This window comes from Monodon monoceros, unplaced genomic scaffold, assembly GCF_005190385.1.
Source record: "Monodon monoceros isolate NGI ecotype Baffin Bay Population unplaced genomic scaffold, NGI_Narwhal_1 Super_Scaffold_5, whole genome shotgun sequence".
Taxonomy (NCBI): Eukaryota; Metazoa; Chordata; class Mammalia; order Artiodactyla; family Monodontidae; genus Monodon; species Monodon monoceros.
This window is the reverse complement of record NW_021703782.1, coordinates 93073763-93095190: the sequence shown is the minus strand read 5'-3', so window position 1 is coordinate 93095190 and position 21428 is coordinate 93073763. Positions and strand designations below refer to the sequence as shown.

General features: G+C 53.5%; 1 protein-coding gene across 7 annotated transcripts in view; it reads right to left on the bottom strand.

Annotated features, from left to right (window-relative positions):
• RGS3 (regulator of G protein signaling 3) overlaps positions 1–21428 on the bottom strand; it is a 140999-nt gene that overhangs the window by 59191 nt on the left and 60380 nt on the right. For 6 of the 7 annotated variants that reach the window (XM_029201403.1, XM_029201412.1, XM_029201404.1 and 3 more), the window contains 4 exons: positions 21219–21302; positions 15839–15950; positions 9587–9630; positions 3665–3787 (listed from right to left, as the gene is read on the bottom strand). In XM_029201403.1, the coding sequence (XP_029057236.1) occupies positions 3665–3787; positions 9587–9630; positions 15839–15950; positions 21219–21302 (363 nt within the window). Of the gene's footprint in view, positions 1–3664; positions 3788–9586; positions 9631–15838; positions 15951–18594; positions 19517–21218; positions 21303–21428 lie in introns of those variants that run through there. The other variant, XM_029201408.1, reaches the window with a different exon arrangement.

Below are 21428 nucleotides of genomic sequence, written 5' to 3'. Positions count from 1 at the left end.
TTCCCCAAGGAAAGAATATGACAGATTCACCCGTGCATTCCCAGCACTGAGCTCAGGGTGCACCCCGAGAAAGGTCCATTGCCCAGGCCAGCGCTGTGCATGTGGTGGGAGCTCGTGGAGGTTCACTGACAATGAATGTACAGCCAAGAGCCCTCCGCCCGCCCCCATAAAGGGCCTAAACTAGTGTCTGGCCCAGAGCAGGCACTTATTTCTATATTTGATTGAATAACCAACACAATATGCATTTGTCTCTCCCTATTAGCTTAGCCTTAACAGCCACAGGTAGGACCACCTGTGAGTTATTCTAGATTAGCAGCATGGCAGAGTTCCCCATGGCAGGGAGTTTAGTAGAAGTTGTCCCAGGTGAAAGAAGACAGGTAGTTTCCCTCCAGGGATAGACGATGAAGCAAGAAACGGGGCAGAATGCTGATGAGGGAGAACGGGGTGGTGAGAAAAAGGAAGCTGGGAGAGGAGAGGAAGCCGGCCATTTATTTCTACAGAAAGAGGGAGCACGCAGGCCCATCTGGAGCAGCCTTCCACCTGCCGCGGTCAGCCAGGAGTGAGCCGGAGAAAGGCAGTGGAGCCCCAGAGACGGGATGCAGTCGGCTGCTGCCCGCCTCGCTGTGTCCTTGCCCCAGCCGGGACCCCAACACTGCAACCCAAGGTCACAGGCACCTCAGACACAGCACAGAAAGCCTATGTCTGCCCCTCTCCCCCGACAGGAGGGGAGTAGACCTGGCCCCTAAGGGCAGCGCACTTCACAGGCAATCAAGTTATACAGAAATCTTGGATAACTGGACGACTCTAGGTCCTCAACTTTCATGAGAATCACAAAGCTTGAAGAGCTGCGAAGAGCCACCTGACCAATGCATAGATGGGACCGCCATGGCGGGAAGCGGTTGCCAAAGGTCACACAGCAGGGAGTGGCACACCTGCCTCTCTACTGTCCTTTGAATCCATCTTCCTCCAATTCCCTCTGTCTTTCCCCAGAAGCATTTCATGTTCAGGGCATATCACATTTATCATGTTTTGCAAACTGGGGAAGAACTTTTGCATTTTTTGAGATGTTTGAAGAATCCCACATTCCAAGTGTGAGCAAACACCGCTGAAAGGAACAGGGTTGAGAAGCAGCAGCACAGGAGTTTGGGAAGCTGCCTTGCAAAGCCCTCTTTCCCCAGAGAGGCACTGGAGTTGGGCAGACAAGGAGTGGCTTAGGCATCGGTTTCCATTCTGCAGCAGAAGGCGGAACAGTCTCAGAACAAAGAAAAGGCATTAAAAAGAAAAAAAAAGTCACGCTCCTCAGTGAGGGCTCAAAACAGATTTCAGGCAGAAGTGTTCTGCTTGACCAAAGCAAGAAGCCAGTGTCCAAGGTCTGCTTGGCCTTCCCTCTTCTCTCTCCCCTGGAGGACAGCAAGCCTAGGAAAAGGGCTGTGGCCCAGCCCTTAGCAAGGAGGTTCACGGTCACCTCGGAGGCAGCCAGGACCTGATGGAGCTGAGTGCAGGTGGATGGCCTGTGCCGGTTGGACAGCCACCTGGGCCCGGTGGTTAAGGTTTTTTTTTTTTGCTGAAGCACTCCTGGAACCATACCGGACTGGAGAAAATCCTATTTACGGGAACTTCTCTCAGGAAGCATGCTGCAAGCGACTAGAAGGAATGAGCTGCTATGACTCTTCCAGTGGGTGTGATGGGGGTAGGGAAGGTTGGGCAACCTCCCCAAGGGGCCTGCCTAACAAAAAGTGGTTACTAAGTGCCTTTCAAGGAGCGTGGGCCAAGTGGGGTGTGCCAGCTGGGCAGGGCCCGCTCCCAGGTGAGGGGACAATCCTGAGGCCGTCCCAGCGGTTGGGCCCTCCGTCTTTTCCCTCCTCACGCCCAACACAGAGCTTCTCCATTAAGCACACGTTTAAAGAGTTTTGATTTGAAGACACGTCCAGCTGTTGCCTGCCCAGGCTGCCCATATATCTTGGCATGGCCCGGAAGCCAGGCCCCAAACCCTCGGGCCCTTCAAGGGTCAGTCAGCGAAGCCCGCAGCCCTGTGGCGACCAGCGCCAGAAACCCAGCCTACCTTCAGTCACTCACACTGTCCCCCTCACCCCCCAACTGAAAGTGGAGAGACTCCCCAGGGCGTTGAGAAGGCTGTTGCCAACACTCTCCAGAGCCAGCAAACTCTGAAGCTGAGGCAGAAAGAACTTCTTCCTCAGATCAGGAGGAGCTAAGCCTAAAACACAAGAAAACTGAGGAACACAAGTGCAAGCGTGCCACATCCCAGCGGCCACCCCAGTGAGGAGGAAGTGGCCTGGTCTCTGATTGTGACCGACCCAGGATCAAGGGGGCCAGGCAGCCTACAGCCTTGGCAAGTCTCTGTTGAGGAGTAGAAGCTGAGACTGGGAACCAGCCAGCATAGCAAGAGCACCTACTGAATACCGGGCACTGTGCTATGAACTGTGTATGCACTGTCTCATTTAATTTGCACAACAACCTTTGGAGGAGAAACTACTAGCCCCAGATGGGGACACCAAGGCACAGGGTAGTACAGTGACTTGCCCAAGGTCACCCGCCAGCCAGCAGCAGACTGTGACTCGGAAGTCCATGCTGTGCCCGCTGTCCTCCCTCATCACAGTTATTCTTGCCCCTGGCAAGTGTAAAACAAGATAACTGTCGAGTCTGAGATCACATAATGCTCAGACAGGCGCTATTTGAGGAGCTGCCGTCCGCCACCACCCCACCAGCAGGGGCTGTGCAGCAGCCTCTTCCCTACCTCCCGTCCTCAGCAGCCTGCCCCACTGCCCCATTGGGCTACGTATGCATGGCGCGCAGGGCGGCCCTCAACGCAGCAGGAAGAAGCACAAGGCCTGCGAGTTGACCAGCTGGTGCTCGCTTTCCTTTACCCTCTTCTCCCTGGTTCCGGCCAACCAACCACCACGGCTCCCTCTGCAGCAAATCAGACCAAATCCCAACACGGCCAACACGTTCAGCAAGAGAAGGGACCTGAGTGGCTCACAAATGGGGGAATACAACTGTGCCTCGGCCTGGCATCCGGGGGACCAAGGGGAAGGCTGTAGTCCAGCTCCGATCCCAACGCCCTCCACAGGCACGGGACCAGCCGAGGGGGTGCCTGCCCCAGATCAGCTTCAGCTGGGAGTCTCTAATCTTCCCTGACGCTCCAGCCGGCCGGCTCCCAGTCCCCAGAAAACTCCACTTGGCTCCACCCGGCCGTGGCCTGCATCGAACCAGCACGGCTTCTGCCGCAAACGTCTCCTCCCAACTATGTCTGCTTCGGGCCAGTGTTAAACACCAGTGAGCTCACCGTCCCTGGGCACGACCTACACCCAATAGCAGAGGGGGGCCGCATGCCAGGCAGCAGCCGGGAGGCCGGCCCGAACTAGACCTTGCCGTCGGCCAACTAGAGAACAGAACCGACAATTGATGGGTCGTGCTCCGTTTGGCTCTGTCGCTGTCCCTGAGCACCGTCAAACTCGCTCAGTAGATCCAGTGACACGCCAAGGGGGAGAGTCGTTCGAGCACAGGCCTCCTTGCCAAGAGCTTGCTGCCCAGATCCAAGTCCTAAGCCAGGGCTGGTCCCAAGCTCAATTCGGAGGCTCAAGGGTGCAGGCGGGCCGAGGGGGAGCCAGGCAGCCAGGGCTGTGGCCACCAGCAAGGCCCTTACCTTGCTCTCAGGGGACGGAGCCGCCAGCTGTTGCTGCTTCGCAATGTTCTCCGACAGGCACCAGCACACTCTCTTCTTCTGCTCGTGCGAGTGAGCTTCCAAGGTGAATAAGCACTCTGCCTTCTGATGTCAGGGGAAACAGAGAGAGGGGCAGTCAGCGCTGCTCCCTGGTTCAGGGGCTCCCAGGACCAAGCCCAAGCCCATCCCTGGGCTCCAGAGGGTGAGGCTGCAGCAGGGAGGGGAGTGACCGCTAAAAGCCACAAATGCACACTAATCCCCGGTGACATCGAGGCAGCCAGACGAGCAGGGAAGCTGGCTCAGGGGCCAGCTGGCAAGCCGTGTGCCCATGGGTTGGGGGAAAGGAGGGAGGCAGCAGTTCCCAACACAGTGGAGTTCTGTGGAGAGCCACCGACTGCGATGGTGAGGTCACCCCCGGGGACAGGCAGCACAAGGCAGCAGCTGGGGGAGCACGTGGGGAACCCAGAGGGCCAAGGTCTCCGCCCCTCTGATGCTCTATGGAGCCAGGACCCCTCCCTGGGCTCACAGAACCCCTCTGCCCCACCTCAGCACACTCATGTGATCACAAGGCCAAGGTCAGACGGGCGCCCAGACAGTGACCCGGTCCCTTTGGAAAGTCCTTGGGGAGCAATTGTGTGGCCTTGTACAGCCCCACTACTGCCTGACACGTGAGCTGGGTCTGATCAATGGCTGTTCAGCTCAATTGAGTGCAAGTCTCTACCACTGCTGTCATTTAAATCTCACTTTGCTATTTAACCTTGTTAAATGCTGCAGTCTTGTCTCCCCAACTAGACTAGAAACTCCCTCTAGGAAGGCCTTTTTCAGCCGGGCCTAGTGCAGTGCTTGGCAAGTGAAGGCCTCAGTAAGCTCTGGCTCCCTGGAGGGACTTCCGGGATGAGGTCAAATCCAGGCCAGCTTACAGGCACCAGGGAGCGGCTGGGACCCAGGGAGTCGGCCCCGCCCCGAAGGAGTCAGAATGTGCTGGGGGCGGAGAGGGGCGGGACAGCATGCCCAGTGTTATCCTCTCCAGGACGCTCTGAGGAGGGGATGGCTAGCTCTCTCTGTCTCCGCTGGAATCTGATTATAACCCCACAGGACTGCGATTAGATTAACTCATCCAAGGCGCTAAGAGCGTGAGCCGGATGGATTGGAACAGAGAAAAAGACAGTGTTTCTACGCAGTCCTTCCTTGTTTTGCAGTTGGACAGGCCTGGTTTGAATCCCAGCTTTGCCACTTCCTAGCTGTCACCTCAGGAAAGCCTGTAAAATGGGAATGACAGTGATATCACCTACCTCCCGGAGCTATTGGGAGGGCAAGCAATAGCCCAGGCCTCAATAAACAGCAGCTATTGTTGTTATTAGTACTTCATTTGTTTAAGAAATATTTATTGAGCACCTATTTTGTGTCAGGGACTGTAGTAGGCCCTGGGGGTGAAGAGGGAGATAAGAGAGACTGAGTTCTTGCCCTCAGGATGGGGGCAGAGACAATAAACCGATAAACAATTAAACAGTGTAATTACAAATTGTGGAAAGGCCAAAAGGGAGAGGTCCTATCTGAGCCTGACAGACAGAGAAGGACTTTCTGAAGGGGCAGCACTCCAGCAAAGGCTGAAGAGAAAGAGCCAGCCAGGAAAGTGCTAGGGAGAAACTGTTCCAGGCAGAAGGAACAGCAAATGCAAAGGCTCTGAGCTGGGGTGGTTATCAGCATCATCTAACAGCATTTGGGGACATAGTCTACCTGCCATCAAACCCAACCCTCAGGGATGCTCCCCTTCAGGGAAGGGCCACCCCCCATGCTAAGTGTTCCCAGGGTGCCAGCCATTCCTTTCCAGCCCCAAAGTGCTCAGAAGCTGTTCTTCCTAAAAGCATCAGAGGAGAGAGGGAAGAAAGCCCCACCTCTTGGCTTCAGGGAACTGAGTGGATGTGGTGAGGCAATCCTCCCACTTAATAACCGATTCCCTCCACTTCCCAGAACCCCCAGCCCACTGCAGGGGAAGGACACACCCAGCAAAGACCCCAAGATGCTCCAGGGAGAAACCAGGTGGGGCAGGAGCTGACTAGAGGGCCCTCTGCTCCCCGTCTCATTGTGTTGCCCCTGCTAGGGGAGAGTTGGGGCAGGGACTGTGGTCCCTTCCTGCTTGGAAAGGCCATCACTCCACAAATCTGGTCCTGGTCCGAGCCTCCCAGGCCTGCCTCTACCTTTATCTCCCTGAGCCCCAACTTCCTCCTCTCTTTCTGTTCTGAAGCAGGATTCTGCCTTAATAATAATTCCCTTGATCTAAGTATCAATTTTAAAAAGCACCTTCCCATCCATGATCTCAAGAAGGCATCTGAGGCACCAAGGACCTAACCCTAGGCCTGGCTGGGGGGTAGGGCTGGCTGTTTTAGATGGGCACACATTTTGGGGAGGGCCTTGCTCCCAAGGCTCCTCTCTAAGTGTTGCCTGAAGTTTTGGAGGCTGGCCTGGCCAAGAGAGGGAGCATGGAGACAGCTCCCTCCAGGGAGGCTGAATTCCCATCTGCCTAAGTCTGTCTGAATCAGGGGCCCCCGCTGCCTGCCTGGCTGCCCCTGCACGTGAACCGTCTCTCTTGGTCCACTCTGCGATCCGACTGATCAGTTTCAACACCGACAGACACTGTGCCCCCAAATATCAGGCTCCAAGGCCAAGGTTGTCAGCTGCCCTGAAAGCATCCTCACGAAACTCACTCAGAGGCAGGGCTTCCTTGACTGCAGCGTGGTTAGCTAAGCACAGAGCCCACCAGACGTGACAGCACTGGGCCCAGACCTCTGCATTCAAACATGAGCATCCCCAAATCCAACTAGAAACATGGCTCCCCTTGCCTTCTTTAAAACCCCCATCTTGCCTCAACCTCCTTGTTCCTGAATTAATATTATCCTTGTAAAAACTAAAACCTCGGGGCTTCCCTGGTGGCGCAGTGGTTGAGAGTCCGCCTGCCGATGCAGGGGACGCGGATTCGTGCCCCGGTCCGGGAGGATCCCACATACCGCGGAGCGGCCGGGCCCATGAGCCATGGCCGCTGAGCCTGCGCATCCGGAGCCTGTGCTCCGCAACGGGAGAGGCCACAGCAGTGAGAGGCCTGCGTACCGAAAAAACAAACAAACAAACAAAAACCCTAAAACCTCTTCTACTACAATTTACGTTTGCTCACTTGCTGTGACAGATGTTCTCTCATTTTATTCAATTCTCTCAGTGACCCAATGACATAGGGAGGAAGGAAAAACACAGCTGTTACCGTTTTTTCAGATGAGAAAACTAAGGCTCAGAGAGGTGAAGTCAGCAGCCCCAGGAGGTCTGAGAGGAGGGATTCAAAGTCTGTCTTCCGCCTCCTCCAGAGCCTTCGATCTTGCCTCATTTGTTTAACAGTATATGTACATTACAAAAAATGTGAGATCTTCCTCTTAGCTTTTATTTTAAAGGATCAATAAATCATTGGTGATGTCTCTAATGGAGAGTAACTGAATATGAAAAGCTCTCCGCCTGTTAGGAAGCTGACAGAAATAATAGCTACCATTTATCAAGCACTAACCGTGTGGCAGGTTCTGTGCTAAGTGCCTTGGACACAGTATCTTACTGGATCTCATTTAATCATTACAACAACCTTACAAGGTAGGACTCCTCAGCCTTGGTTCAGAGATGAGTATGTGACTTGTTCAATCTTGGCAGGGCCAAGATTCCAATCTAGGTCTTCCTAACCCCAAAGAGCAAACTCTTAAATTAATGGAGCCAGGATCAAATTCCAAGTTAGCGGATGGTCCCTGACCTGTGTGGCCTTTGACCCGACGCCCCTGGTACAGCCAGTCGTGGGCTGCATCTCTCCCATGGATTTGTAGGGGCTGAGGGACACCTGTCCAGGGAAATAGAGGCCCCAGGGCCAAGGACTGCTCAGAACAATCCCACCCACTTGATAACTAACCAGGACCTACTGCTGGGGAACAATCAGAGCTGCTGCCCCCCAGGCAGTTGGGGCTTTCTTAATGCAGAGTGGAAAACTGTCCCGAAATCCTGACTCTCCTGCCCTGCCCTGGTTCTTCTCTGGACACTACCTGCACGTTAGGCAATGAAGAGAAACCACTTGCTGGGAGTTCCAACTAAGACGTGAGTCTGGGGTTCCCCATGAGTTCCAAAACCACTGTTGTCAAGCCTATTCCAGGCCGCAGGGCAAGCAGGGATCTTGTCTTCCCTGTGATACAGACATGCCTCTCGTAAAGAGCAGCCCATTAAGAGAACAGAGAGGCTTCTAGCTGCCTGTGATCTTCAAACACCCAGCCCCTTGGGGTCAGGTCACCTGACACTTTACTGAAATAAAAGGTCCCAGATCAATATCCCTTCATCAATCTTTGGAGGGGTAGGAGGTCACAGCTCCCTGGAAACCAAGGAGCAGAAGTGCTTTTCTCTGGGAAAAATAACCCCAGCCTGGCAGGAAGCTGTCTTGGCATTAAAGAACCTGGAGCCTCATTTCAGGCCCCGCTGCAGAGAACTGGAATCCAGATGGGTGAGGCTGGGGAGGTAAATGCTCTGACTCTTCCCAGCCTGCCTCACAGCTTCTCCTAAGCTGCTCGCTCGGCTCCGGGGAAATGAACTCATGCCGGACCTGAAGGGTCTCCACCAGCTACTTCCTATGCCCGGTGGGGATATGCTGACACAGGGGAGGACATCAATGCCTTCTTGGACCTCGAGTGGCCATTCTAGGCTGCCAGGGTCCCCAGCTCAGCTCCGACAAGGTCCACTGTCCTTTGGATTCCCTGCTGTCCCCTGAAGCTAACTTCTCATCAACTGTCTTGTCCTCAGGGGTCTGTGTTCACCCAAGGGACTCACCTGAAGCCCTGCACCTCCTATCTTAGCCAGGAACTGAAGGAATGATTTTCCAATCACAAACAACATGCAAATTCCTTCCCAAAATGGTGTACTCCTCTTGGCCAGCCAGTGTAGACCAGGCCTCACCCATAACGTGTGGCCAGTGTAGATTCTCCCACAGAATAGGCAGTTTCCCAGGACTGTTACTGAGTAAGACAGACGAGCAGAAGCAGAGGGAAGGAATGGGTCTAATAAATCCCTGCTTGGAACTGGTAGCAGACTCATATGAGCAGAGGTACAAGGCTGGGATTAGAAAATTTGCTGAAAATTGAAAAAATTTGTATGGCTCAGTGGCTCTCAACTTTTTCATCACCAAGGCCCTCTTTGATTAAACACCTGGTAATGATATTTTATCTCCCGAACCATATCAAGCAATAAGCTATGTGCCCCCATTTTGCTCAGCAAAGGCACACTGTCTAGCTGAGCTTCTCGTCAGACTGAGGTAACCAGTCTTAAGGAATTAAGGAACATCAATCACACGGAGTGGGCGTCACTCCAGCCCAAAACACAGACGCTAGGTGGTTTCTTCCACCTGTATTATCTGGCCCAGGTAAAGGTACAGTTACCTTCAGGCCTTCTGAAACACTGACAAGACCCTGCAGGAGGGGACATAGGTGGTACCTTCTAGAAAGAGAGGAGGAAAGAGGTGGGCACAAGAATCAGGGCGCTCTATAGAGGAAGGACTACCAAGTGAATAGGGTGATGCCTGGCTCTCAGGCCACACCCTCACTGTGGCCCCCTGCAGGGGCTGGAGACCAGGAAGTCCTAAGCAGGAGACCACAGTGTCCTTCTGTCCCCTCTAAGCGCCTTCATGTCCACTGCTCTTCTACACAGAGGTAAGAGACACAGGGGCAGGGGTTGCTGTTCCCATTCCACAGAGCAGGACACTGCCACTCTGGACCTGCCCGGAACCCCTGCAGGAGTTGGTGTGGAGGCAGCATCAGAACCTGCACTAGAACCCGGCCCAACATCTTCCTTCAAGCACCAGGACACAGATCTCTCTCTTCAGATTCAGGGGGAAGGACTCACCTCTGCTAGATACAGCACACAGAATTTCAGGTCTTCTGAAGAACCTTTGAGGGAACAAAAAGTAAGACTTGCTTTAGAACTGGTTACAGAGTCTCAGCTGTTTACTTAAGCACAGCCAGCTGTCTCACCCAGAGGGCTGTGTGTGGTACTTCCTGTAAAAAGAAGAAAGGGGCAGGGAAATCTCTGGACGAAAGCCCACTTAATATCTAATTAGGTTGAGATACAGATGTAAGGCCTTTGCCTGCAGGTCAGCCTGACCCAAGGAATACTGAGCTCTCACCCTATGAGAGGTAGCCAGGAGCACCCTCTGGGCATCAAGCAGTGGGGTACAGGGAGCTGTCATCCATCCCAGGAGGCCTCTTCCTTTCCATGTCCCCTGCAATGAGGGACATGGAGGCAGCACACACTTGGGTTTTCTTTTAAACACTCCAACTGCCTTTGCCATTTTGAAATTCAACAAGGAGCCACCCAGGAATGCATGGGCTATGCAGGGGGATCCCCAATCACGGGCTGGGTGGAGCCCAGAGATGGCTTCCCAGCCCAGGCCCAACCCCTCAGTGTGTTTTCCTAGAGCCTTCTCACCCCTGGTCTAGAATCCCAAACTCAAACACTCACCAAACCCTCTCCACCCGGGAGGCAGCTGGGAGGGCCTGTCGCCCACTCCCCGCTCCTCCAGCAGAGAAGCTGAGGCGGGATACCTACCCTAAGGCGGAAGATGATTTGGTCAGCCTGCTGCAGGAACACAAGAGCCAAGAGATGACCCACAGCTGTCAGGGAAGGCTTCCTGACAAAAGGGGGACCCTTCTGAGCTTGAACTCAAGGTGGGAAGAGAGGGTACTCTGGGAGGTGGGAACAGCACGGGCAAAGGCATGGAGATGCAGAAGCACAAGTTGTGCTCAAGGGATGGCAACTGTGAGGTAGCCCCGCCTCCTCCTCCAGGTGGCCTTCCCTGACTGCTGCAGGCTGCTCCTCAGAACCTGGCAGCACTCCCCGTGGGCCACTCATCTGAGCACAGGCCAGGGCTGGTTAGGAACTTCCTGTATTTCAAGCATTCGACCTCACCAGGCAGGTCATCCTTTTTGAGGGAAGCAATCGTACAGCACATATAACGGCAAACACTTAAACTGCCATAGGGGTCTAGAGTACCCAGTGCTGTGTGCCAACCACAGCGCCAAATGTTTCATGTGCATAAACTCGACACTCACAACAACCCCTATGAGGCAGGGGTTATTATCATCCATGATTCATGTGAGAAAACTGAGGCACAGAGGGTGAGTAACATGCCTCAGGTAGAAGGGGGAAGAACCCAGATTTACACCCGGGAAGCCTGGTCCCAGAGCTCACGCTCCGAACCACTACACACCTGCCTCTCAAATGCCCACCACGTAGGCCCTACCCAGGCACCTGTCCCCTCAAGGAAACAGGACTAGTGCTGGGCTCAACGCAGAACCCTCAACATACACCTGAATCAAAGAAAGTGTCAAAATGCGTTGCAAAGTAGAGGTGGCAAGGGAAAAACAGAGACGGTGGGTCAAGCCTATTCCTAAGAAAAGTAGTGAGTGAGGTCCTCACGTGGGTGGAGGCCAGGCCCCCTCGGAGCAAGCATATGGGCAGTTTCCTGGGCAAATCTATCCCTAAGGCCAGGGATGTCAGCCAGAGCTAGATGAAAATAGCTCATAAGTAAATGGGGGTTTGCTTTGGAATTAGAATAAATCCTTCTGCTTCTCCCCACCTAGAGATGGGTTGGGGGGCAGGGGGCAGCCCTGCCTAAGAAGTCCATCGTGTTTAAGAAACCTCTAATTTCAAAGCTTCTGCCAGTTCCTTGCATTGCTGAGGGTGGAGACAAGGGGAGGTGGCTTCTTTTGTTTAAGAAAACACACTGGGACGTTTCCTTGACTTTCTAGAAGCAGACTTTAGTGCCAAGGGAGAAACAAAAAGATCTGTGTAAGAAAATAACAGAACTTTGGGTTTTAGAAGCTGCCAGTGAGAGAAGAGAAGGTTCTAGAAGGGAGGGGAAAGCCAGGTAGATGGGAGCCTCAGGGAGACAGGAGGCCAAGGTTGGGGGATGCAGCCTAAGACATATTCCCAGTGGCGAGGGATCGCTGACGGATCGCCTTGAAACTCTTCTGTGCCGTGACACCCCACCATGGCACCCCTGCGTTACTGCACACCTTCACTGAAATCTGCTCCCCGTCACGGCCTTGTGCTGACAGCACTTTGGGAGAAGGACAGAATGCGGGCAGCGCTCAGCATGGCTCAGAGCCTCATAAATAAGGACAGCAAGGCTCAGGAGCCAAGGGTGCCTGTAAGGAGCTGCAGCTGCAGAAAAGGAGGCTGCAGCATGGCTGGCCCAGGAGAGAAACCTCAGCTCCACCAGAAATCCTTCCAAAACACTGGACTGGGCTCTGGACTTTCCAGAGTGTGGAAACGGGGGCGGGTGTAAAGGAAAAGGGACAGTGAGGCAGCACACATTCGGGCTTTCCATCCAACACTCCAACCACTTTCACCATTTTGAAATTTAACAAGGAGCCATTTGGTTCCTGGGTGAACCCTCTTTCCCATCAAGGAATGTGGGCCATGGACCATGGGCTATGCAAGGGTGATCCCCAGTCATGGGCTGGGGGGAGCCCAGAGGTGGCTTCCCGGCCCAGGTCTGGCCCCTCTGTCATTTTCCCAGAGCCCTCTCAAGCCTGGTCTGAGATCCCCAAATCAACCAGTTACCAAGTCCTCCCCACCTGTGAGACAGGCCAGGAGGGCTGTTGTCCCCATTTTCCAGATGCAGAAACTGAGGCCCAGGGAAGGAAAACAACTTGCAGAAGGCATGCAGTGGGCAAGTGACAGAGCTGAGACTTGAACCCAGGACTGCCTGCCTCCAAAGCCTGTGTTCTGACCACTATGTCACACTTCTGTCCCTCTCCCGGTTTACTCATCTGTCATTTCACCTGGCCATGCGCTCCGGAGGTGGGAATGTATGCGTCTCTTCCTCTGCTCTCACCCTGGCGGCCAGCACTGAGGTGGGCTCTGAGGAGGTGCTCAGAAAATGTCTACCGACTAAATTTAACTCCAAGGGTACCAGCAGCCTGGACCTAAGCAGCTGAGTTTCCAAGATGGGGCGCCTGGGCTCCTCAGGGTGGATGGTGAACCCAAGAATCAGCTGGACATTTCCAGGCCATCCTGAGAGACCACAGCAGGTCAGGAAGACACACTGTGGGTGGGATACTGGCCACCCGGGAGGCAGAAACACAAAGAACAGCAAAGCCAGTGGGCGGCAGAGGCAGGAAGAGACCACAATGGGCCCCGGCTGACCGGAGATGTCCCAGTTGTTAGCGCCAGCTCTCCGCCTGTTCCCATTACACTGCCATTCAGCCTTGCTGAAGCTCGGGGGAAGCTGGGCAGGAGGAGGGTGGGCAAGATTTAAGTGGCCACCAGCCGGGAGCCCTGAGGGAGGAGTGCACCCCAGCCCCCAAGCTGAGGCCACGCTTCCCATCTCCCTTGGGTCCTACACTCATTCACCCAACAAACAGTCATTGGGCACCCACGATGTTCTGTGCCCGTGCCCAGCCCTGGGAGTAGGCTTGGCCAGCAGAGCCAAGCACGCATCAGGCATGTCACACAAGGGAGTCCTTGGTCCCTGGGTGGGGCAGATCCTCCTGGGCCAGGGAACTGCCCTCGCCAGCCCTAGCCTGCAGGAAAGGCTGGGTGTGCTCCTCGTTCACCATCTTCTCTGCCTCAAACTGAACTTTCCGCACATGTTGATTTGAAAGAGACAAGAAACCTTAGGAGTCATGAGCAATGTTAATCAGAGACCATCCTGCCAAGAGGAGCTCCAGCTGAGGCCCCAAATGCATCTCTTAAAAGCCTCGCTCAGGCCATTGCTGCTGCAGCGAGTCTCTGGGGGTGCGGGGAGGAGGGCAGGAGTGCGGACATCAGGACTCAGGACACCGGGTCCTGCGGCTCCAACTCCGACAGCTGGAGAGGTGGTCACCGGACTTCTGCAAACCCTGGGACCCCCAAGGCTGTCTCAGGGAGCGGGGCAAGGGCTCCCCACAAGTGCCTGAAAAGACATCTAAGCATTGGAATGTGCACCTTGAGTGCTCAGTGTCTCTGAGCCATTGCCTTCGCTCCCAGCAGCTCCCTGGCTCCATGGAAAGCCACACTCGCTGTGTTTGCTGACTGACACTGCTGGAGAAAGGCAAGACAGTTCGTACCAGAACAACGGCCCGGCCAGCCAGGACAGGCGCGCGCAAACACACACACACACACACACACACACACACACACACACACGCACGCACACACACGCGCGCGCGCGCACACACACACACACACACACCCTCACGTGCCAACCCAATAGGCTCCAAGGGCTGTGGTCATCTCTCCTGAGCACTGCTGGTCTTGGCCACCCACAGTCTCCAGCCCCAGGAGGCCATGCCCGCACAGGCTGGCGCTCACATGCAACCCGGCACGCGGGAGGTTTCTCTGCCACGCCCCAAGGCCTCACGCCACCCACCCTGACCAGCCGCCACCCAGTGGAGGATGGTGCTTACCCTGCCTCTCACTTCAAGCCTTAGGCTGGGGCCTCCAGGAGGGGAAGATCCAACCAATTCCCAGCGGACTCCCCGCACCCGGGCTAGGGGTGGAGACCAGACAAATGAGCACTGTCCAGCTTCTCAGAGCAACCTCGGGGTCCATGTGGGCACGTCAGGTCTGGGAGGGAACACACTGGACTGCCCAAGCCTGGTTTCACAGTCAGAAAAACCGCAGCCCAGAAAAGGGAGAAAGGAGCAGCTGAAGCCACACCACACGTCAGCAGCAAAGCCAGCCCAGGGCCTCACGCCCCCAGCTACTGCCCTCGGCTCTTCCTGTGCCCTGTGGCTCCCAACCTGCACCCAATGCTCAGCCAGTTTGAAAGCCCTCTTCCCCCTCCCTCCTTTCAGCAGGAGGCTGAGCTGCCCAGGGTCCTGGGCTTGCAGGCCCCAGACTTGTGTGATGAGCCCGACTTGTGTGATGGTTCTTATAATCAATCAGCCTGTACTACCAAGCACAGCCCCCCACCAGCACCCCTCAAATCTGACTGGGTCCTAGATAGTGGGAGCTGGGGGTGGGCAGGCGTGTGAGTACATGTGTGTGCAGAGGGGTGGGAGGGACGGGAGAATGGGTGTGTAGGGGAAGCTGGGCGTGAGGGACAGAGGGAGGGGCAGGGCAGCGGGGAAGCCAAGGGCAGAGTCACTGTAGCTCTCGCTCACCCCGCTCCCGCAGGTAATGGGGGGCTCCTTGGAATGCCAGGATCTCAGCTGAACTTGCTCAGAGGGCTGTTCCTCCCCATGACCTTGGTCAGGCCCAGCCCATCCTGTAGGAGAGGCTGGCCCCAAGCAAGGTGACTTGCTTTTTCCCCTCAGTGGCCGCAGTGGTCAGTGGGCAGGAGAAAGCCAGAGGCAGAGAAGGAGAAGTTGTAAGCGACTTCCTGTGGGGCTGCGAGAATGGAGGTTCTCACACACCCTGGGTTTCTAAGGAGGAAGAACAGCGGGGGCACTGAGCACGCAGGCCGGGTTTGCAAACAGGCAGGAAGTTTTCCTGGAGCAAAACCCGTCAAAACAGAATTCTTTCACTGGGTAATATTTTCCTCCCTGCCCCTGTCACCCATGCTCAAACAGGTCTGGTGTTGTTTTCATAATCTGGGAGAGGAAATTGAGTCCCTTTCAGCAGAGACCTCAGGCGCCAAACCAAACCACTCGACAGATATTCCCGCTGGTTTCCCATTCCCGAGTGGAGGGGAGGGCACCGTGGCAAGTGTGGGGTAGAGACTCGCTTCACCCTCCCACGTGCTCCTGTCCCGGATGTGTTGCCTGGGCACACAGTGTGGGCCAGCCATTTTGCATAAACGACCTAATTTAATCTTCACAAAAACCTTCTGAGATACTATTGGTGCCCTCACTTACGCATGAGGAAACAGGCTCAGAGAGGTTGAGGAACTTGCCTGAGGTCACACAGGTAGTGAGGGGCAGAGCCAAGATCTGAACACAGGTCTGTCTGAAGCCAGCGCTTTTCCCACTCCACTCCCAAGCCTCCCTGAAACCTCACTGGAGCAGACGCCTCCCGGCAAAGCTCAGGGTGTACAGGGGCCTGCCAGCCTAGACTGGAACGCCAGTGTCTGAGAACCAGACCTAGGGGCACACATCCCATCCATGCTGCCCAGAGCAGGACTCGGGGAGAGCGCAGAGGGAGTCCAGGGCATCTCGGGCATGCACTCACCTTCCTGCAGCTTCACGCTCTGGAGGTAGAGGGGGTTCCTCAGGACGTTGCAGCGGCCTGGCTCATCCTCCTTGGTGAAGAGCAGCAGGTCAGAGTAGGCAAACAGCGTCACCTGCACAGGGAGAGAGCAAACAGAGCTCGCTCTTCTGCTGTCCCGGAGGCCAGAAGCCACAGCCTCCCGCGGGAGCCCAGGTAGCGGGTCTCCACCATCTCGGGCATAACCAGGAGTAGATGCTTAGCGCGGCCTGAGCCAAGGGCAGAGACCTGACCTGCAGTCAAGGCTGCCCTTTTGCCTACTCCTCACAGTCGGAAACATAACAGAACAAAAATCAGCCCTCATCCTCATTCTCCATGCCTCCTGACGGCCTCTGCCAGCCTCTCAACAGCCCGACACCCCACAGGCCTACCTCTCTGACCAAAGGCCTCTGCAATCTCCAGCCCAGTGACCTTGGCTTGGAGCCACCCTTGAGCTGCAGGACGTGCCACATTTGCTTGCATTCTCCTCTAAATGTCCAGCTGAAAGAGCACTGGGCTTGGAGTCAAGTCGAGGCACCTGTCCCACTAAGTAGCCATGAACACTTGGTTAAGTCTGCTGAATCCCTTCTGCCTCAGTTTTTTTTCATCTGTGCAAACAGGGGGGAACGTCCCTGCCCAGCTCCCTACAGGCTTCTTTCACAAGGTCTGTGTAGACAGTGAATTTGAAGCATCATGCAATGTGAGTATTCTTACCAAATTCCTTGTAGATAATTTTAACTGTGTTCACGCACAGTCAGTTCAAGAAAAAGCCAGTTACTTATGCTCCAACACAGACATGCACAGAACTTTTATCTCTTTTATACACTAGCTGCTCCAAAAATAAAGGAGAAAGATATTTTTAGACATTATAGGTAAACCATCAGGCATGCTCAGCATATTTTTATGCTAAGAAAAAATCCACTTGATCCTCTAATGCCAGTAAAGATTACACTGTTCTTTGTTTTGTAAATCCTGTGGTGGCCTTTAGTCAAAAGCAATAAAAACCCTATTTTAGATTCTCCGAAGAAAACAGAATATTATTAATTTTGTGGAATTCCCTTTGAGGTGTCAAAATCTGACATTTCATCTCACCTGGAGTAAGAAGAATCCGCTGGAAGGTCGGCATGCACTACGAAGGGCCACATGAGTGTGTGCTGGATTGTTGACAAAGTTTTAAAAAGCCAACATGTTGACATTTAGCTGTCAGATTGTTAAAGATGACCTAACAGCTCCACCTCTATGACTCTAGCCTATAGAAATACTTACAAGGACATATAAATATGAACATGTAGGGATGTTCTCAGCATTACAAATTTTTGTAATTTTAAAAAAGAACATAAACACCCATTAAGAGAGGATGGATAAACTAAATTATGCTACCTTCAGGTGGGAGAATTTTATGCAACTATTGAAAGAATAAAGTAGAGCCAAGTGGGCAGAAATGGAAATCTGTCCATCATAAATCAAAATAGTGCAATGTCCAAAAAATACCTAGCGTATAATCCAACTTCATAAAACCAAACTGTAAACCTGTCTGTATTTATACATTTTTTAACGTCTAAAATACTCATCATAGTCTTCACTGTGGGGAATGGGACTTGACTTTATACATTTCTGTTTAATTTGCATTAGTTTGCAATGAGAATGTTACTTTTATAATTTAAAAATACATAAGTGTTTTTCAAAGGACTACGTGGCACACAGAGGTTTGAGGGAATCTGGGCCACAGAGACAATAGGGGGCATTCTTGAGCAGGAGGCATTCAGGGCTCTGGCTTATCTAATGGGGACCAAACACAAGGGCTCCTGAACCCTGGGCTGGAAGGCATCCTGGCAGTGACTCTCTCCAAACCCCTTCCCATCACAGCCCTGACCCAGCATAGTCCACAGAAGCCTCCATTTACTGAGCACTTACTTTATGCTCAGTGGATCCTCACTTGTAACTAACATCATTGCCCTCATGTATAGGTGAGGACCCTACAGCACCGAGAGGTTAAGTGACCTGTCCAAGGCTACACAGCCAGAGACCATTGCCCAGGTCTGGATGACCGCAAAGCTCTCACAATATGGTGAGGTAGCAATGTGCCTACAGTTGTCCTGTCCCTGAATGTGAAAGAATCCAAGCAGGGGCCAAAAAAGAGGAACAAAGGAGACAGAAGTTAAGGGAAGGGAAGAAAGTGATCTCAGAGTTCAGAAGGAGTTTAGGGGTTGGTTGTCTGAGGAGAAGTCTTCAATGTCCAGTGAGTGGAAAGGAGAAAGCTCTACACTAGGCAAGCACAAGACAAACCCTCAGGGTCCCCTGACCCACTCAGTGGAAACCAGGAAGTGGTCTCTGGACCCACAGGGAAGCTGGCAGGGGAAGGGTCAGGGGAGATAGTCTGTCAGGAGCCTAAAAATTCAAAAAACAACCCAGGCCCAGAAAGGGATGGATGGATGGCAAGTGCAGAAGAGGCACCAGCAAGGTGAGAAAAGACCCAGGTCGCTGCTCTGGCCCAGATTCCCAGAGCTGAGAATGTGGTCTAGACAGGAAGTGATTAAGGCCTGAACGAAGAATTTCCCCAAAAGCCGGGTCAGGGAAAGGACAGAGCTGCTGCACAGCGGGAGACAGGGCAGAGAGGCGAGGGTGCCAGAGGAGGGCAGGTGGGCCCCTCTTCCGTCTCACCAGCACCCTGCAGGCCTCTCTCCCCGCAGGAGCCACAGCAGCCCACAGTGAAGTGACGCCCATCTCCACAGCCCAGTTACCTTCTGCTTCCCACAGCAGGCCCTGGGGGCCGCCAGCTGTCTTCCCCACACTTGTTCCAAGGACACATCTGTTTTCCCAAAGGCTCAAGAGTCGAGGAATCGCTTGGTTAGGAAATCCTTGAGACTTGAAGCACCACTAATCCCACGTGGTCCTAACCAAGCTTCCTCGGAGGAATCTTGCCTGAGGGCAGGGTTTGCAGCAAAGGCCTTGGTGCCCGAGCGTAAACTTAATGAGTCAGTGTGTAAAGTGAGGGCATGTCTGTCTTGTGCCCCATAGGACTCCTGGAACCTCCAGCACAGGGCCTGGCTCCATCGTAGATGCTCAGTAACCATTCTTTGAATGTAGAAATGAGTCTGTACCAAAACGCTGATTTGATCTCAGGGCGCGTTAATCAAGTTGGTGACTTCCGGGAGGGCGTGTGATGAGGGCAGTTCACGGTGTGGGACTGGATCAGCTCACAGAGCATGCCCAGAGAAGAGAAGGGACACCAAGCCAAGGGGGAACATTCCATGAACAAAGATTTCTGTCGAGCAACTTTCTACAATTTAGGGCTCTCTGGTAATAGAACCACTGCCGGGAGGGCTCCCTCAGCAGACTCAAGAAGAGGCTGGATGGAGAACGATCAGCTGGAAAGTTACAGGGAAGCAATTAGAATGGACGGCTCCTGAGGGCCCAGCCACGATGCGATTCTCTGAACTTCGCCAAACCCCTCTTGAATTGGTTTATATTTTTGGCCTGAATAACACGACAGGCTACTAACAGCCACATATTTGCTTCCTATCATATTTCAAGAAAAAGAAATGCATTATTTTTCCTTGTGTTCAAATCATTTCTTTCAACCGTCAAAAGGGGTCTCTTAGTTCTAGGGCTCCGAAGACCCACTAGGCAAAGAGCTTTTGGACAGATTTTAACCATCATCAGGCCCTGGCTTCAGCTTATGTTTGTTAGTTTGTTTTTAAACAAACACACCAGAGCCAGCATGGGATCCTGGAAAGAACTGCTGAGCCAGAGAGATCCCAAGTGCTAATCATGGCTCCATCTTTTAGGAGTCTTGAGAACCTCAGGTCCTAGTAAATCTCACTGGAGCCTCAGTTTCCTCATCTACTGAGTAGGGACAAACGTGCCTCTCCTCGGGAAGCTGTGAGAGTTAACTGGGATCAAGAATGGAAAACTTGCACAGTGAGGATAAATAAAAAGTGCTCAAGGTTTGCAGGCTTAATGGTGAGTGAGTAGGGGAAGAAAAGAGCACATTGAGACATATGAATGTATTCCACAGTGGCTGCCATTTCTAACTGCCTCCTTCTGAGTCTTGCGAGTTTATAGCCACACACCTCAGTTTCTGACCTTTGGCTACCTGACTGAGCTCCACCACACACTTATTCACCAAGCATAGCTCCAAAGGACTTCTCGTTCCTAAAACCCAAATCCCCCGCAACAGATGAAGTTTTACTCCCACAGAGGCAATTCAGAAGTTATGCCAAGGTTCTTAAGAAAGTTCCCGAAGAGGAGGTCCAGAAATGTGGTAAGCAACGCCAGTGTGGTAGAAATAATCCTGCAGTCTCCCCAGGGAGCGCCCCTGAAAGACAACGCTCATTTGGAAAATATGAGTTCTGGTCTGCTTGTTTCACAAACAAAACAAAAGCAGCCTGCTTTCGTCACGACTACACAAAATGTCCCGGAATGCTGAGGCTGAAAGGGCCCTTAGAGATCAGCTGACCTCAGACCCTGCCCTTGCTGCCTCAAACACACACACACCCCACTGTTCCGATGGGAAGACTGAGGAAGAAGGAAGAAGTCGTAAGTGAACCAGCCGCGGAGCAAGAGCTGGCTACATGCGTTCTGCCTCCAAGTTTCCTGATCTTTCCACCACCCCAAGCTGTCACTCAACTCAGCCAAGCCACACTGCCAGCTCTGAATCAGGGCCTGATCGGAGGCAAGCCCCCTACCCTCTCTTCAAGGCTCCCAGGTAGCCCAGTCAGACCCCAGAGCTCCAACTTCTGTTCCCAAGTAGATTTAAACTCATGAGACTGAGCCGGAACCTGGCCAGCTCTGGGGATGGTGTGGGCGAGTGAAATCCCCCCAGTGAGAGATAAGCCGGGGCCAGCTCCCAGGAAAAGCAGCATGACCTACACACCCAGGTCTCTGTTGGCAGAGCTAGATCCCAAAGAGAGATCACAGACTTAATCCTCAGAAGAAGATTTTGGATTTGGGTTAATATACACCCAAAAACCCAGGTAACGGGTGCTCTTCTAAAATTCTCTTTGGCTAACAGCTTTATCTTCTCACCACAAAGTCATTCATCACAGCTGGGGTGAAATGCCATCTCTCCTGCTCCTTAGAGGAAGATGGGAGAAACAGTGGAACGTCATTAGGTGTTGGGAAAACTCTCGAACCATCAAAGATGCACTCTATCGCTTTGAGAGGTGGCAAGTTCCCTATCACTGGAAATATACCAAAAAAAGCTGGGTAGCCATTTGGTAAAGAGGGCATGGAGGCCTTTTCCGGTCTTTTCTACCCCAATTGTACAATTCTGAGACCATCAGGAAGAGAGGAAAGTTAGGGGCCTGGAGGATGGCCGATGAAGCCCACCAGAAACCCCACCCGGGAAATGTGAGTGTCTTACCTCGGCAGCCTTGTTTCTCCCCTCATACAGCAGCAGCTCCTCCGACAACAGGAGGGTCCGGGCAGGGTTACAGAGATCTAAAGGCTGAAAACAAAGAGAACAGTTCAAAGAGGCCTGGTGGCAATGAGGGGGAGGGGAGGGGGAGGGGGAGGGGGAGGGGGGGGGAGCTGGGGCGGGCTCGGGTGGTAGGGTCGGGGGCGGGGAGGGGTA